The sequence below is a fragment of the Gouania willdenowi genome, chromosome 16, assembly GCF_900634775.1.
Source record: "Gouania willdenowi chromosome 16, fGouWil2.1, whole genome shotgun sequence".
NCBI lineage: Eukaryota > Metazoa > Chordata > Actinopteri > Blenniiformes > Gobiesocidae > Gouania > Gouania willdenowi.
Window position 1 is genome coordinate 10,261,161 of NC_041059.1, and position 18,112 is coordinate 10,279,272.

General features: G+C 38.9%; 2 protein-coding genes across 4 annotated transcripts; both read right to left on the minus strand.

Annotated features, from left to right (window-relative positions):
* Positions 1-29: 29 nt before the first annotated feature.
* Positions 30-12,765, minus strand: herpud2 (HERPUD family member 2). 3 transcript variants are annotated; one of them, XM_028471605.1, is made up of 10 exons: positions 12,631-12,765; positions 9,983-10,353; positions 8,420-8,497; positions 7,431-7,535; positions 6,069-6,223; positions 4,434-4,559; positions 4,000-4,332; positions 2,544-2,655; positions 752-1,001; positions 30-399 (listed from the first exon to the last, which is right to left on the minus strand). In XM_028471605.1, exons 2-9 carry the CDS (start codon positions 10,127-10,129, stop codon positions 816-818), a joined length of 1,242 nt encoding a protein of 413 aa, XP_028327406.1. In that variant the 5' UTR covers positions 10,130-10,353; positions 12,631-12,765; the 3' UTR covers positions 30-399; positions 752-815. The 3 variants fall into 3 exon arrangements, with proteins under 3 accessions (XP_028327406.1, XP_028327405.1, XP_028327403.1); XM_028471604.1 differs by having other exon boundaries at positions 30-618; XM_028471602.1 differs by having other exon boundaries at positions 30-621.
* A 2,636-nt stretch (positions 12,766-15,401) lies between these two features.
* On the minus strand, positions 15,402-17,543 carry pkdc (protein kinase-like domain containing). The gene is made up of 2 exons (XM_028471235.1): positions 17,028-17,543; positions 15,402-16,165 (listed from the first exon to the last, which is right to left on the minus strand). The coding sequence occupies exons 1-2, from the start codon at positions 17,396-17,398 to the stop codon at positions 15,574-15,576; spliced, it is 963 nt and encodes a 320-aa protein (XP_028327036.1). The 5' UTR covers positions 17,399-17,543; the 3' UTR covers positions 15,402-15,573.
* Between the last annotated feature and the right edge of the window lie 569 nt (positions 17,544-18,112).

Consider the following 18,112-nt stretch of genomic DNA (forward strand, 5'->3'; position numbering starts at 1 on the left):
AGAAGAAGAGATAAACCACAGAAGACAAATCAAATTGCAGAGAAATTATTTAATTTTTCTAGAAAAAGCATATATTCTTGAATTAAAGATGCATACATTGACATGTGTAAATACACAAAAGTGGGAAAACAATGTGCATCAGTATCTGCCATGTTTGTATGCACGTGTGCATATCGTTTCTGAGGATGACTTATTAATAATGCTTTAAAGTCACAAAGCTTCCTGTCATTTCAGGAAATGTCCTTCTGTTTTCACATACAGTTGTCCATCATCATCATCATCATTATCATCATCATCATTATCATCATCATCACGTCTCCAAAGCCCAAACTACATCATTGCCCAAACTCAAGTCACGGCTCCTGTCAAACTTCTTTTCATCCGCGCTTCATGGTTACACTACCAATAAAAGAAAGATGAAAACTTTTCACTGTGTTCATTTATTTCAAACTGTAAATCTCATACTATTTTATTTATTCATCCTCTGTGCAGAGACACAGCACTTGTTCTTAGCAGCCAGAATGAGGTTATTGGTTGACTGAGAGGAATTTGACCCCAGGGTGTAATTAGAGTAGCAATAGCAAAGATGAAGGTGTCTGCAGTGGAGTAGTGGAGTACCTGCTGGCAGAGTGGATGGGTGGGGATACGAGGCGGTAAGAGGATTTGATTTGTTTATTCATTCAAGGGAAAATGCATATTAAAAACAAGAGAATGCTAAAAAAAAAAAAATAAAAAAAAAAAAAACAGGTACCTGTGAATATGCAGGATTGTTGCCAAAGCTAATTTCCATCTTCAGTCCCCCTGCAGACGGCCACCTAGTTGGCAGGGTGTGGACGTCCCTCGGGGATGAGTGAGGTGAAGAAGGTGCTGATGAAGGACCAGGCAGTGGTGAGGAAGCTTGGCTGCGGGAGAGCACCAATGGCTGCCTGATCCTCCGCTGCTCCTCCTCCTCCTTCCTCACCGCTATCTTCGTCTTCGATCCCTTCATCCATCAGGCGTTCCTGAGACAAACCACAATCAAACTGGTGAAATTCAGATACTTAATTACATGTGGCTACAAGGATACATGTGTGCTGTTGCATTAGATGTACTGACTAGAGGTGTGCATTGCCATAAATCTGACGATACGATTCAGTTTGCATGTCACAATACAATATATCCTGATACTCAACAATACAATATACGTCGCGATACCAGTAATTACAAATTTCACCTTCACAAGTACAAAATAGTATGAAATACAATTTATTTCATTTAAAAAAAAAAAAAAAAACTTGCAAGAACAAGTAAATCAGAATCAGAAGTACTTTATTTATTTATCCCAAGGGAAATTACTTGTGATACGGCCGCTCAAGAAATATTACAAATAAAAAGAATAAACATGAAAGAAAGAAAGAAAAAAAGAAAACAAAAACACATACATAATTAAGTAAAAGACTGTTAATTAAATACAAGTGCACACATTACAGTGGTAAAAAATAAAACAAGATAATAATCTATCTATAATAGCAAAGAAACTGTGGCTCAAATATATCTGCAAATCAGGCTGAGCCTTTCAACATGGCTGCTGCTTGGTTCAAAGGTGTCGGATTTGTTTGGACTGCAATGACACCATAATTAATTATTTCATAAAATTGTCTGAAATGTAGCTATGAGCTGTGAATAGCAAACAACCGACCTGCTATCGTTATCTGCAATCACGAGAAGATAGAAAAAACAGATCACCTGATGACACCGGTAGATATAGACTCTCCAGGTCATCTAGGGGTCACAGGTGACTTTGTTGATATAAATACTCAACCTGCCCATGGGCGCCATGGAACATCCAGTGCTTTAAGCACCGCCTCTGGCGGTCAGTATGGATGGAAAAGAAAGGGATTTTGATGGCAAAATTATTATCTGGGTCAGCATTTAATGAATTTTTTTTTGTTTTTTGGCGGTCCTCCAAGTCTCTCCCCCCTCCGTTTTCCCACATGCCATTTCCTCCTTCGCCCGGACATGCTGAGTAACCCGCTCGCCCCGGTTTTGTCTCCTGATTGCAACATTCTCAATAGTCAAGTTAGTTCCACACATGCTCTGGTCAAGAGTGAGCTGCTATGAGCTTCACCGTCTTCCCTCGTAGCACCATTTTCTTTTCTGGTTTCTCTCTTCCCATCGATGGTGATAATCATGGCTAATCTTTCACCCAAATGTGCGCTGCTGCCACCTACATGCCTCCAGTTGGTCACTACACCATAGTACAAGGCGGATATTCACAGGAGAACTCTGTCACACTGCCTCCTAGCAACCCCAGCCGAAAAACACAATTGACGCAATATGCGTCAATGGCAGCGAGCGTTTGGATTTGAAATGACACATATATGCTTCAATGGCAGTGAGTGAGTTAAAGGCACTTTTGTACAGAAAAAGGCTTTCTGCACAGAAGGAGCTCAATGAGATCAAAGTAACCAGCCACTAATTTTTATGTTTGTACTTGGATGCGAAAATGCCAGGAAAAGGTCTTATGTAGCTTGGCAATAAATGTGAACAATAGAAAAACTCACTATTTCGTGCATGTCCTCTTGTCTCTGAGCTTCCTCCTGTGGACCTTCAGCTCGTTCTTCTCCTCTGAAGTTCTGCTGCTCAGGCCTGAAGGGAAACCAGCCAGCCTGGTGCCTTTCAACACAAATATAGTTCACAATAAGTAAAAAGTTAGACAGTGCCTAAAATGAGAGCCTTTTCTAACGGAATTTATTAGAAGCACAAACTAAACTAGAATATTTGCATTTCCTAAAGAAAATGCAAGTAAGGATGCAGGTGCTGGCCCGCGTTCCACTGCTTTAGCTTAGCATTAGCTAGCATTTGCTAGTATCAGCATTTGCTAGAATTAGCATTTGCTAGCATTAGCTAACGTTACCTAGTATTAGAATAATCATTAACATTAAGCAAGGCAAGGCAAATGTATTTGTATAGCGCATTTCATACACAAGGCAACTCAATGTGCTTTACATGATCAAAAAGTGCAACAGAAAACATTCAACGGCTTAAAATCAATAACAACATTTAAAATCATCAGTAAAACCAATTAAAATCATCAACAAACACATGACATCAACAACATGGCCAAAAATCTCTCTCTCAATCATACGCAGTAGAGAAAAAGTGCCTTTAATTTGGATTTAAAAATGTTCACATTAGATGCTGACTACAGCTCTGCTGGCAGTTTGTTCCACTTCTTAGCAGCATAACAACTAAAAGCAGCATCACCATGTTTACTGTGAGCTCTGGGCTCCACTATCTGACCTGTGTCCATAGATCTGAGAGGCCTGCTGGGTTCATACCTGAATAACATCTCAATGATGTATTCTGGACCAAACCCATTCACAGATTTATACACCAGCAGCAGAACTTTAAAGTCTATTTTGAGGCTGACTGGGAGCCAGTGTAAAGACTTTAAACTTGAGTAATATGCTCTGACCTCTTTGTTCTGGTTAAGACCCGAGCTGCAGCGTTCTGAACCAGCTGTAGCTGTTTGATGCTCTTTTGGGGGATTCCTGTCATAAGACCATTACAATAGTCCAATCTGCTGGAGATAAAAGCATGGACCAGTTTCTCCTGCTCTTTCTGAGTCATTAAACCTTTCACTCTGGAGGTGTTCTTTAGGTGGTAGAAGGCCGTTTTTGTGATAGATTTGATCTGACTGCTGAATGTCTGAGTCAAACAGAACACCAATGTTTTTGACTTGGTCTTTAGCTTTTAAAGAGACTCAAGATACTCGCTGACAGCAGTCCTCTTTTCCTTGTTACCAAAGACAATCACCTCCATCTTGTCATGATTTAGTTGAAAGAAGTTTTTACTCATCCAGGTATTGTGTGACTGCTTAGAAAAAGTACTACTTTTTGTAATCTTATTTGTCAAAATCAAACAAAAGGTGTAGGAGGAGTTCACAACGACAGAAGAAAAAACTGATAATTAATTAAAGTTAATGTTAGTGAAGTATGTTTTATTTCTGTGACTCACAAGTAAACCAGCAGCATGGCACCAACCACCATGACAAAGCGGCTAAACGAGGAGTAGAAGTAGACAATGCTGAGCAGCACGCCGGCTCGCGACACGGTGTACAACCAGTCCAGCCAGTCCCGGTTCAGTTCGTCATCGTTCAGCACCGCCCCTCCCTGTGCGTTCATTTGGATGGGGTTGGCCGGCTGGTTTTCAGGCAGAGGGTTTGGTGCTGGGTTGGGTCCGAGTGGCGGCTGAACAGCTTCGTTTGGTTGGGCTGGAGGAAGAGGCGATGGGGTGGGGGAGGAAGGGAGGGAGGCACTGGGAGGCTGGGAAGCGGCCACGGCAGCTTGACTAAAATAAACAGAACAATACAAAGCACAAAAGTTCAACAAACCAAAAGCTTTCATACTTTAGAATTTTGATGGTTTTAAAGGATATATTCTGTGACTTACTACTGCATGTAGTAGTGGCGTGCGTACATCTGCTGCCACCACATCATCTGCAAAGGCATGTACATGGGGTGGGGGGGCATGTTGGCCGGAACTTCACCGTATAGAGGTGCCTGAGCCCCCTCTGGCCTTTGGAAACACAAAGTTTAGTGTTTTTAAAAAGCATCAATTGCCACATTTACGCGAGAGCTTTAATTACTCTTTTTAAATCAGAATAAAAATTAAATCTTCTTTAAAATGACCTTGTGAACACCTATTTATTCATCTTGAATTCATCTGTTGTCAAACCATCACAATACGGTCCTTTTCACGATGGTTTAATCCTCACACACACAATGTTCTGGGGCCTCATTGTACGAAATAAAGAAAGCGTACGCCACATATTAGCAAAGTTTGGGACCTATAAAAAAAAAAAACCTGGCGAGATAATGTCCGCACCTCCGCGGCAGCTCTGACCCTGCTGTACGCACAAAATCATGAGAAACAGGAAACTCCGACGGCAACAAGAGAAGAATGAAATTAATGACAGCTCTGTGAAATTAATAGAATTTGTGTGAAATAATCGAACACATTGAACATTTCACAACATATTATTTGAAAGATGCATTTGCAAAAACGAAGGGGGAAACAATCATACTGACACCCCAGGGGGTGAGTGATGCATGCGGGCCTACAAATACAGTTTTATATTAATAATAATTGTAATCAAAATCACATGATCATTGCGCAAAATTGCAGATCAATTGGCTGCAACACCTGTAGCTGTTATAAAAAGGAACACACACTAATGCGTAAAGATGCACAGTACTTATTTGGCACTGCTGGAGGACGAGGTGCACGGGATACACCGGAGGGAGAGGATCTATAAAAACCAGCAACATCTGTAGGCAGGACCCTCCGTGAGGACATGGCACTGCCCAACAGAGGAAGAGGCTGCAGTGGGAGGAAGATGAGCTGCTGTGGAGTTTAATTTCATGTTTTTGGAGCATATATAGTGCATCTGTGTATGTCCCCCACCTCCGTTACACAGAGGGGATCCCCAATCCCCACTGATCCTCCAGGTTTTTGTGAGGCTGAGCTCCGGTGCTCTTACCTCCACCTGTTGAACAGATGTTCTTCCTATGGAGAGTGATCCACATTTTCTCCTCTGCTTTTATGTGATCATTTATTTTTCACCTGTCACAGTCTGATGAGACAACGCAACGCATCTCCCTTTCCTTCATTCGCAATGTTCACTGTGTCACCAGATTAAGCTCTCCTGCATGTGTCCACCTCAATAATTAATGCCTCCATCTCAAATTGAGCAAAATTTGTTTTAGTTGCTCATTTTCCCACTCGTTCCACCGTGAAATTCGTATTAGTGAATTTTCATTAAAGGCATTTTATGGGCACCATATGGGCGGAGTAAGGCGTTTCCTCACGTGAGATAACTTTTGAGTTGATTATGAGTTATAAACGGAAACCGGATTGAGACGTACGTGCGCTCTCGTTTATAAATCGTAAAAAAAAAAATTTGTACGCACTTCCTGGTTTTTATTGTACACCAGCTGAAGTGTGCTTACCAAGGCATACCTTTATAAATGAGGCCCCTGGACTGTAGTGTGGTTCACTGTGTTTGGGCTGATTGGTCAAACTTACCACTGTGGGACTCCAGGGGAGGTCTCAGGGTTGTACAGTGGGAAACTGCCACGATACCTCAACCCATCTTGGGTTCCAGAGACCGAAGATGAGGATGGGAGACTTTCCTGGTTGGGTGTAGTAGCAGAGGAGGCGGAGTCAGCGCTGTTAAAACTCTTAGACGACAAGAAAACATTGAGCATTGATTAGGATTAAAGGAAGAATACAGTAAAATGAAATTAAATGAAAAGTGAAACCTAGACAAAACTATTTCCTCCTTGATTTCTTTCCGATTAATTATTAGATCAATTAATCGATTTATATTCCTACGATCAGAGTACATCGATCTGTGCTCGGCAGTTGGATTGGATTTAAGCACAGCAGACTTTATATGGATGTGTTAGCGTGGAGGAGAAGCCAGTGAGTGAGAAATTGATGAATCCACCTTTGCGGTCCAGTGTGCGGCATGCCCTCCGAGGCCCGGATAAGAGGTAGGACTTAAGGGAGCTCAGGGGAGCTGGAGAAGGCAGGCCCACCCATGACTTGTGCCAAGAGGCGCACAGAGTATGGGCAGTCACCCATCATGCAGATTTATACAGGGGTTATAGAGACCCATTTCATATGACATAATTAGGTGCATGCACGCGCAGGCTCGGTGCAAAACAACCAGAGGACTGCTGAGGCGATGGTGCACGGGAGCAGACGGAGCAGTATCTCAGTCTGGATCCAGTAAAAGGTGACCATAAAAAGCTGTAAATGGACCGATATGCAGACATGGGACAGTGAGGAGGAGAGACTTAATGTAGAGACTCATCCATTGAAACTGATCAGAACAAATGGAAATCTTCATTAACAAGAGTACAGCAGCCCGCCTACCTGCCCGTTCATAACAGAGACCTAATTCTTTTAGGTTTTTTATTCATAGATACACTGGGTTATTCTATCAGATATGTATAAATGTCTGGCCATTGAACAGCGAGCCAGCAGCGCACATCTGATGACCACTCGTTTTCAGGTGACCAAGACGTGCGCGCACAGCCAAGCAGACACGGACTACTGATATTGTTTGCAATGTTTTATTATTTATCATTCCCTAACAAGGAATCTGTACTGTCCAGTATTTAGGGATTTATTTCAGTCACACTGGTTTAAGTATTATTTTTGGCTTAAAAGTTACTGAATCGTTTCAGATCGAATCGTTCTAAATTAACCAATATTATCCATGAATTGAATCGGCAACAACGAATCGTGAGTGGAATTAAATAATTGTGAAAACAAATGGTTGCACCCCAATTACTTAAGCATGTAAATTAGATACAACTCTGTAACGCATTATGTACATTGAAAGAATAATTAACAGTAAAGGCAGAGGCATCCACTCACAGTGGGATTAGATGTAGAAGAACCAGAGGGACTACTAGGCATGGGTGAGCCAGGTGGACTATGGGAGGCACATATCAGATGCATCATGTGGTATTCATCCTCCTGCTGGTCGACGAGGCACAGCAATGATGATGTGTCAGGCAAAAAAAAAAAGTGGGGGGGGGGGGGGGTGTTTGGACACAAAACAAAGACCAGAGAAACACAAAGAACCAAGTTTAATGAGAACTAACCAGAATGCTAAAAAACAAGCTGGCCCATTTATGTTCAAACAAATTAGATCAACTCCTGTGTCCACGCAATGTTTTTTTTTTAGGGTTTCCTCATGAGCAGAAACAATCTACTTAGTGTACGTGTCAAACTCCCAGCCCTTTTGAGCATCCAATTTGGCCCACAGAAGACAGTAAAAATTAATTATTGTGAAAATTAACAAATAATTCAGTTGTAGATATTTCACATTCACAAATTCAATGAAACTCCACAATATTATTAAGGGCTCAACGTTTTCCCATGCTTATATCACATTAATGCAGTCTTTTTTTTATTATCACAAATTATGGAAAGAAAATCAAAATGTTTCAAAAAATCTTGCCATTTCTGGAAAATAATTCCACTAAATTACACAAAAATTGGCTACAAAATCAAGAATCTTTCCAAGTGAATATCCTGCAGGGACTGATACTGAAAACTTGAGCATAATAATGTTAAAATTACTCTTTTTTTTTCCTCCTAATAATATCTGCGGCCCACTAGAGATCAAACTGGTCTATATTTGGCCCCTGAACTAAAATGAGTTTGACACCCCTGATTTAGTGCATGTTCATGTTGTATGTACTAGTATTATTCCAGATTGTGTGAGATTATCTCAGGTTTAGTTTTCTTGTAAATGCGACTGCACTGAGTGTGATAAATTAAACAGTCAAACTCTTCATGCATTAAGTGTTTACATTTTCTCTGGGTAAGTCAAAGTCTCTTTAATGTTTCAAACCAACCTTTCTGAGGACGTCTCTGAGCTGCAGGTGGTCCTGAAGGAGCCGTCCTGAGTACACCAGCCGCTGGTCCTTGGACAGCTACAGCACAACAGACAGAAAAGGTTTTTAAAAGATGGGGAATAAAATGGCATAAACATTAACAAAATTACTGTTAAAAAATAACTTCTTTTTTTGATCCAGCGTATGCACTTGGCATAGATGATGCAACACTAATGACACAGTGTGTAGCCATGATACTACCCTAAAGCATCTTGAGCATCTAATCTAAAATTAGCTTTACACAGAAATGGTTCAGCCTACCAGGATACACAAAAACCATCAACACATTGCAAGGTAAACACTTTTGTTCTTGATAACCCAATAAAAGACAATGTGCACAAACAAGTTCCAAAAAGTATGCAATGATTACAGCATGGTTCATTCATTATGATACTGTTCTGATTCCATAGTAGTCAGCCACAAGGAAATGGTTGGTCAATGAAGACTATGGCACACGTATCGATGAGTCGACCAAAAAAAAAAAAAAAAAAAAACGGAGAATGAATGAGCAGGTGCAGAGGAGGACGAGAAGAAAGAAAAAGAGAGACAAATATCTGTTTTGGCTTTTTGTGGTGCCGATTTGCTTTTAAACACAGACCATTTATGATATGAATCTTATTCAATCTTTGACCAGAATCCGACAAAGCAAAAGTGAAACCTACAGGTTCGACAGACATTAGGTATTTATATCAGAGCCCAATCTGAAGTCGATATTTAAAACCTATTTTTTTTCATACAAATGACATATTTACGTTTGTTTTAGTGGTAAGCCTGCTTTTATTAATAAAGCGCACGGGGAAACAAAGGCACGTCAAAAACAGGTGCGCGGTGCGCCCGGTGCGCCAGAGACAGCTGTGAATCTATTTACATAATCCACGTGTCAAATATAAGGATAATCCATGTTCTTGTGCAGAAAAGGGATTGATTTAACAGTGGATGCTAGTTTCAAGCCTGTCTTAATTTGTTCCCTCTCAGCTCTGATCTGCTCTGAGGACAAAGCACTGCGCTGTCAGCTGAAGCGTAAGGCTTTTTTTTTTGCAAGCGCAGCGCGCACTCCCACAGCTGTTGCTGGACATATAATCATGTTTAGGCATTAAATACATTATATTGATTTTTAATCCTTTAATACGGTATTGAAAGTGATACCACTGCTGGTCGACCATGACGGCATCGACCAATTAGTCGACTAAACAACCAAAGTTGGCAGCCCTACTAATGATCACAGCAGAGTTTAGGTTTGGAAAAAAATTATGTGACAAGTATTTTAACTTTACAGTTTTACCCATATCCCATCTGTTAACATTGAGGAGGTGGGGTTTATGACCTATACTGCGGCCAGTCAGCAGGAGGAGCTCTAAAAATAAAAGCTTCACTCCACCGGGGAGCTTGTCCAGTCCTTTCATTTTTTTTACAGTCTGGTTAAAACCAGTCCAACGGCTTTGTTTGGATTCATGTGTTGGTTTAAAACACAGTGAATATCTCCAGTGAGCTCTGCTCCACCAGTTAAAGCTTCACCCTACTCACCGGCTTGCTGGGGTACACATTGGAGATGTGACTCTTCAGCTTCTCCACGGTCCAGTTGAGAAAGCAGTTGATGGTTTGATCTTCATACTTCTGGTTGGGGGCCTTTATGACCAGGGTTACAGGACTATCAACTACCCCCGGGTCCATGGCTCATATTACTAGTAGGTAGGGCTTTGGAGCTTAGTGTCACAACTCAGGAACCACCTGAGAAAAAAAAAATTAAATCCTCACCATTCTGGGCTCAGTGCCACAGGCTAAAATTTCCCCGCAGTAAACTGGATGGGGTTGACAGGGGTTCCCCCTCTAATTTATCTGCTTCATCTATCTGTAAATCATCCAGAATTGATTTGTAGGTTCTTGCAGTGTTTAACCTGTGTCAGAAAAGACAAAAAAGTAATTTTTAGTCCACATCAAGCAGGAAAACTTTTTGAACAACAATCAGTTTGAGAAAATACAAACTGCGACTGACAAGCTGTTGCATTATCTCAGTTTTTCTTCAGTCAGATAGAACAAAAAAGCAAGAATTTAAGTATATGAGCAGCAGGGTTGGGGTCAATTACATTTTTTTCAATTCCAATTACATCTTACTCAATAGTGAGTATGATGATGGGCATTTTTTCCAATAAAAATTATGATATTTTCCCCTGGCTGAAAGTAAATTACAATTACGTTCTCAATTACTAAAGTTCAAATGTAATTAATCACAATTACTGAGCCTTTAATAAATAAGCCCATAAAATGTAAGCTATTATTTATCATCCAACTCAACAATTATAATTACGTCATAATTGCGATTAATTACCAATTACGCGATTACAATTGATCCCAACCCCGAAAATCAGGAGGGACATTACAAGTTATTGGATTTTTTTTTTTTTTATATATTTTTTTACAAACCAACAGGCTGATTTCAGTTGCTGGCCCTTTTTCATATCAACACAAAAATGCATAATATAAAGGTGATACAAAGTTGATTTCAATGGATAAGTATACATTTTATTACCAATAATTGTCGAGCGTTTCCTGCAACATCCTCCAATGCAGCTAATCCTAAAACCACTGCTGTAGCATGACACTTAACAATGCTCATTGGTAATGCTAGTATAGATGATGAATGTGGTAATAAGGTGAACAAAGGAATTAGAAACATTAATGTGAGATCAGGTAAAACAACTGTTCTGGTGACCGAAAGGATTAACGTAGAGCTGAGTATCGATTCAGCTTTCCAAAATCGATTGGATTCGATTTCCAAGGACCTGATTCCCAATTCAATCTGGTTTTTGATTCGGATAGGGATATTTTAGTCGCAGTATCAATTGTTACTTGAATATGGAAGAGAATCTCAGATCTAATGCTTGAAATAGTAGACAGTAAGTAACTGGGAGCAGTGTTAAACAATAATCATGTTTACATTAAGAATGAAGCCCACAGCACTGCATTACACACAGCAGAAAATACATATTAAATGATCAATTTCAGGACTTTTTTAATCAATATCAGGCAATGTGAAGAAATATCAATTGAAATTGATTTATTTACTTTTTTTTAAACCCAGCTCTATTAATGCTGCAACGATTCTTCGAGGTCCTCAAAAACCTTGATCACAAAAAACTATTGATGAGTTTTCTCTACCTCAAAGCCTCGTTTATTTATCAATAATAATAATAATAATAATAATAATATAGAGTTGTGTTCAATTTACAATGCTTGCAATTTATGTCTTAGGTTGGCAGTGGCACCAAATGTGTTTTTGTGAGAAATTTGCACTTTTTTTGCCTAACATCTATGTAATAAACAAATTATTTTTTTTTTGTTTAAACAAAATAAACAAATTGATTTCTATTATTAGGTGATCTGTCTTATTTTCTATTGTATTGTATGGTCAGGATTTGTTCAGCATTAGCTAAGCAAATGTATATTTTATCTGATTAATCTATGGAATAATTGATAGAATCCCCTATTACCAAAATACTTGATAGCAGGGATAACTCAGTTTTGAACGTATGGTACAGTAGCTAGTTGTGTCCCATATCACGTCATAAATACAACACCAAAAATATATTCAAGGCTATGTAAAGCTGCTTTAACGGGTTCACTTGAGCATATTATGAAAATCCCTTCAAAGTTATCAATTATTTGTTTTATGCTTTGCTTGTTCCAAAGAAATCATTGTTTGAAAAAAATGTTGAAATTAACTATTTCTACGCTTTAAAGCTTCACTCCATCTCTGGTGGAGTATTACTGTATTAAGAGGTGAATATTACAGTAGAAAGGTGCTCCACAAGCATACGGTTACCCATATCACACCAGTGTAAACACTTCCAACAGCCCGGCAAACATAGCTGGTCCTCTATCTGGCTGAACCGGGAAAAAATGCAGTTAACGTTACTCATTGTGGCCTTCACTATGGAGACTCCCTGGCCATTAAAGACTGATATAAACCTGCGTGGTGAGGCGACTTGTGCGGAGCTCATTAAATGTTGTGTTTTGATCCTTCGCCTACAGCTAGCCATGTTAGCTTCACAGCTAACCTAAGGTTTGACAGCGATTCGTTGGGCCTACCGACTCACCTACTCTCTGACAACATACATCGTTTGTATTTTAATGTTTAAACAGTCATATCAGCCATGAGCGCTGTCCTAACATACCTGTTTGTCCCTCAGTACACGCCGTTCCTCAGCTCGGCTTCACAAACCTCCGTTGTTGTTGTTGTTTAGGCTGTGATCGAAATAGCGCACTGAACTACAAGCCTTTTCACACTCTGGAACTACGCATGCGCGACCTGAGGGCCATAAATCGAGTGGGATACAAACGTAAACAAGCTCTTTTACTCTGTTGATATTTTCAACCTGACAGCGTTTGTAATGTCATTCCAGAGATCGTTATTGTTTTAATAGTGTTCAAATGATTAATATTACACATATTCTGACTTGAGGAGGTGTCCAAAGTTTTCTGCTGATGTCGATTTCGGCCGATAAGAAGCAGCAGTGTGGAAGCTAGGGCTGTCCCTTCGGGGACTCGCTTCCACCGCTGGTGAATAAAAACACCTATCTGGGTCTCCAGCGGGCGGATTCGGACTCTACCCGGCACATATTCGGACTCAGAAGGCCATGGCTTTCCGCTGATTTGAGCACTTTTATAAACTTATACATTTGTAATGTGAGAAAGTGTCAAAGCGACAGACCTCATCTGCTTCCACACTCCTACAAGCTTTTAACTTTTGATTGTTATGTATTTTCTGTATTGACTTTATTGTTGCTGGTTTCTTTTTTTTGACTTGTGTAATTATTTTAACAATTGTAAAGTGTCCGAGTTTTTGAAAAGCGCTTATAAATAAAATGTATTATTATTAATGGGAGACGAGATATTTCCGAGTGTGAAAAGGACAGTATGAGTTTGCGAGGTCCACCACACCAGGTCCGTGATTATTTTTATTAACCTATTATTTTAATTAAATTTACAAATTTGAAGGAAGTGCACAAGATGGTCAGGCTGATAAGTGAACTAAGTCTGACGTCTAACTAGTATGTAGTGCATCCCAATTCGATAATGTGCAAACAATTATATAATCTCTGCCAAATATTCTACTAATAAAAAAGCAATATCCTTTATAAACGTCTACAACGAATACGTCACTACAACTTTGTAACCGCCTCTATTGTTTGTTTATTAATCCTGCATTAAATATGTACTACTTTATTTGTTTTTTCTACTTTTTCTGCTGACTCAGAAAATATAGTTTACACTGTAAATATTTCTGTAAATAAAAATAAAAAAAATCGATAATGTGCAAAGATTAAGTGCGCAAGAAATACCCGGATGTACACTATGTCGGGTCAGGGAGCGGAAGTGACGTCACCCTCAACAACAGCTTTGACGGAGAAAATAATAAATGACAAAGCGAGCCCTATAGTTTCTCGTGTTTAAATGTATATATGAAAGTAAAATTGGGCAGAAAGAGACTTGTTAGAGATATCCATGAAACAGCGATAGGTTTTAATTTTGTAGTTAATATTGTTTTGTTGCTAATTTAACGTCATTGGTACAGTTGTCTTTTATAATAACTGTTTTATAGGTATGTGTTTTTGTCTTGAGAATACTAATTAGTGAGGATGCATTGGCATCCTCACTATTGTATTGGTTCCCCTTTATTATTATTATTATTATTATTATATGTTATTATTATTCTTCCGTGCACTCTAACTACTCTCACAATTTTCAACCGATTTCAACAATTGAGGTATCAAACTTTTCAGAAAATTCTGTACTTCTCTGCTATGGTTCAGTGTTTTGAAAACTTTTCAACTTTTTGAGTTATTTCTCGTGAAACTTTTTGCTCTCATCCACTTACATTGAAAGTTCGAACCTTTTTGAACCTCTTTGACACTTTCACCCTCTTCATCGTCGGCCATTTTTAAACTGATCCAAACCATTCAACTTTTTCAACCTTTTTCAAACATTTCAAACATTTTCAAACTTTTCAACCTTTTTCAACCTTTTTCAACCTTTTTCAACTTTTTTCAACTTTTTCAAATTTTTTCAACCTTTTCAACCTTCTCAAAATATTCCAATTTTTTTTTTTAACGTTTTCAACCTTTTAAACCTTTTTCAAACTTTTCAAAATTTTTCAAAATTTTTCAAACTTTTTCAAAGTTTTCAACCTTTTTCAACCTTTTCAAACTTTTTCAACCCATTTCAACTTTTTCTACCCATTTCAACCTTTTCAAACTTTTTCAACCTTTTTTTGACTTTTTTCAACATTTTTCAACCTTTTTTTTTTACCATTTTCAACCTTTTTTAAGCTTTTCAACTAATGCTTCAGCTGTTTGTTCACTTTCAGCTCATACTGGGAATTTACCTATACTAGTATATAAACTGGTTTTAGCGATTGTTGCTAAGTTATTACAACGTTAATGCTATGCTAATGTAGTGCGACGGGGGCCAGCACATGCATCCTCACTTGCATTTTCTTCATGAAATGCAAAAATTCTAGTTGTGATTTTGTTTTTAAAATTGACTCCTTAGTCTGAAATAAAGGATGACAGACAAATATACAATTTCACTATTAAAAAGCCTTAAAATTAGTTGTCTGTAACGTTACCATAATTTCTTATTTTTTATCATTGGGTGCAGCTGATACGTAATTAGGATAAATACTAAAGTATTGCTACTTATTGTCAATATTTAACGGCATTACTATGGTAACTCTTAATTAGTCATTGTTTTTATAATTTGCTGCAGCCGTTATCACATTAGGACAAAAACGGAAGTAATGATAATCAACTTCAATAATCAATTATGCACTTTAAATTAGTTACTGTAAAAATGTGGTTAATTAGCTGCCAGCCAGAATCTATCATGCCTGAAAGCAGTAATAAATAAATGAAAAAAATACACTGTAGAGACAAGCATTTCCACATCTGTTTTTCACAGCAACAATAAGTCACACAAGGAGTTTATTTGACATGTTTTACATATTTGTTGGGACAGCAAATAATACACATACAAAAAATATAATATGTTTTATATTCATAGGTAAACATAACTTTTTTCTTAAGTCGGTCATTGGAGGTAATAATTACAGTTAATGACTACTGTCTCAATCTGTGAAGCACCTCTTTGGTCAACTTTTTACTGTAACGGTTGATTTTCCAGTGTCCTGGCATCCATCCTAGCAGGAAACGGTGAAAGTCTGTCCACGCAAACGCAAACATCTCCCTCCACTCTTTTTCCAGGGCATCCGAGTCAACATCATTTTTCAATGATCGTTTTAGCTCTGAAAAGTAAAACTCTAAAAACCCCGGTACCCTCTTTTCACATTCCCTCTCATCCATGCAACTACCCAGAAAATATACCACATCTTTCATCCCACAGCCACCACCAACGTACTGAAAATCTACAGCTGCGACTTCTTCCCCATTTGGGGAAAAACAGAAGTTAGCCAACTTGGCATCTCCGTGAACAATAGTCTTGAACCGACATTCAGTTAGGATTTTGTCGATATCGCTGGCGGCTGCTTTGAGTTCGTTGTCATCCATAGCTTCCAGCTCATCTGGCCTCGTCTCCAGATGCCAGTATGTACCAACAGGCCAAAGACCCCCTGGTGTTACACCCAGAAAAAGGGCATGGAAATGAGCTAGCCAGCTGAGGCAAGCCCTGATCTCCTTGTCCTTCACACTGGTCCTACAAACAAAAATGTCTGTTATTCATCAAATGATGCCACAAATGCTTAAAAATGCTGCGTGAATGAGGGTGAGGGACAAAACACTTTTCAGTTATTTGTTAGTGTGCAAAGAAGACATCTATGGTTATGAATGTGAACCAGTATTCTTTTTTTAATCTAGTTTAATAAAGTAAACTAAATCTATGCAATAGTATGCTGGACATCTGTTCTCCTGTTGATTTTTTTTTTTTTTTTTGCAACATAATGTTGCTTATCTGTACAATATGGAAGTTATGGAAGCCCGTTCCCACCAGTAAAACAAAAACATAAACAAAACAAATCATGACTTAGTATCTATTAGACTTTTGAAATTATTAATTTTTCTTACTGGCGGGAATATAATGGTCTTCCATTGTACATGCAGTTTACAGGAGAAAGCAGGATACTTTTTTTGCAAAGAAGCGCTAAATCAGCTGTATATGTCTCCTAATTCAATCGATTAATTGATAAACCAATTAGTAAACTTTTATTGAATATATTTCCCTATGCCTAATGGAAGCACATTATGTGTTTTGGTGATGGTATCAGAAATACTGATCCCCAGGGGGAAATTACTTTGTTACTTAGAGAGGCTCAAGAAATGTTACAAATGAAAAGAAGAAACACTAAACAAAAAAAGAAAGAAAATTAAAAAAAAAGTACATAATTAAGTAAAAGACTGTTGATTAAATACAAGTGCACACATTACAGTCGAAAAAAAATAAAATAATATACAATTCTGCAAATACAATACAGATATAGGGCTGAATAGAAGAATAAGGCTGGTGATTAACTTGTTTTTAAAGTAATTTGTGTCATGCATATGTGAAGGGAAGGCCATACCGTCTCTGATCGTATCCTGCTATATCCAGATCCTCCAGTACAATCAACATCTCGTCACCATGGGAACAAGCAGCCAGACAGCTAGGAATCCTGCAGCTCTGATTGGTGGAGTAGTTCTGGTACCAGTGGGTTTCCACCTGGTACGACCTCACCTTACGGCTGTGGGATCGGTCCGTGTTCCAGCCGCTCGGATGCTTGGTTTCCTCCGGGAACTGGACGTGCTTGACAACCACCGATGACCGGTCACTGCCGTCCAGATGCAGTCGTACGATTTCCCCGTAGCCGCTCCACAGGGTCTGGATCCTACACCCAACCCGGAGAGATGAAGCACCGCAAGCCCTGAGGACCAGATCCTGGTACTCCTGTTTCATCTCTCCTATCAGAGCTGGATCACAACGCTCAGTTTGATCATTTTAACAACTTAATTCAGATTTGATTCTCCTAATCTCTCTCTAATGGTTGAGTCACTCTGACTTTCTCTCAAGCAGGAAGTTACTTGTTCTTCTTCTTGGGATTTATTTGCGGTTGTCAAACATCTACAGGTCAGTTAGCGCCACCCACTGGTATTCTAGCAGAACCACTGATCTCTATTATATTCACTGGCTCTCAAACTTTTTTTTTGGCTCATGAAAGTACCCCCTTTCCTTTACTTTTGAATGCAAGAACCCCCCCCTTATGATTAGCCCTGCTTTTTATACTGCTGTAATATGGCTCCACCACAGTATTTGTTGATCTAACACTGTGATTCCCAACCTTTTTATTTTTTGTTGTTTTTATATCAGAAGTGCTATATATCAGTCTATATTTCAGACCTTTTATCCTCACACAAACCAGCTTGCAGTCTGGGATCCACTGTTAAGGCCCTGCTGAAAACAAAAGGTGACAGGGCTTTTGCATTCAGGGGCCCCGAGACTGTGGAACGATCTGCTTCTCAAGACACACTTTTATAGGAAAGCTTTTATGATGGAATGTTTAATTTGATATTGACTGTGTGCCGATATTTTATGTTGTAAAGCACTTTGTTATTTATATTTAAACGTGCTATACAAATAAAGTTATTGTTATTATTAACTCACTCAGTGCCA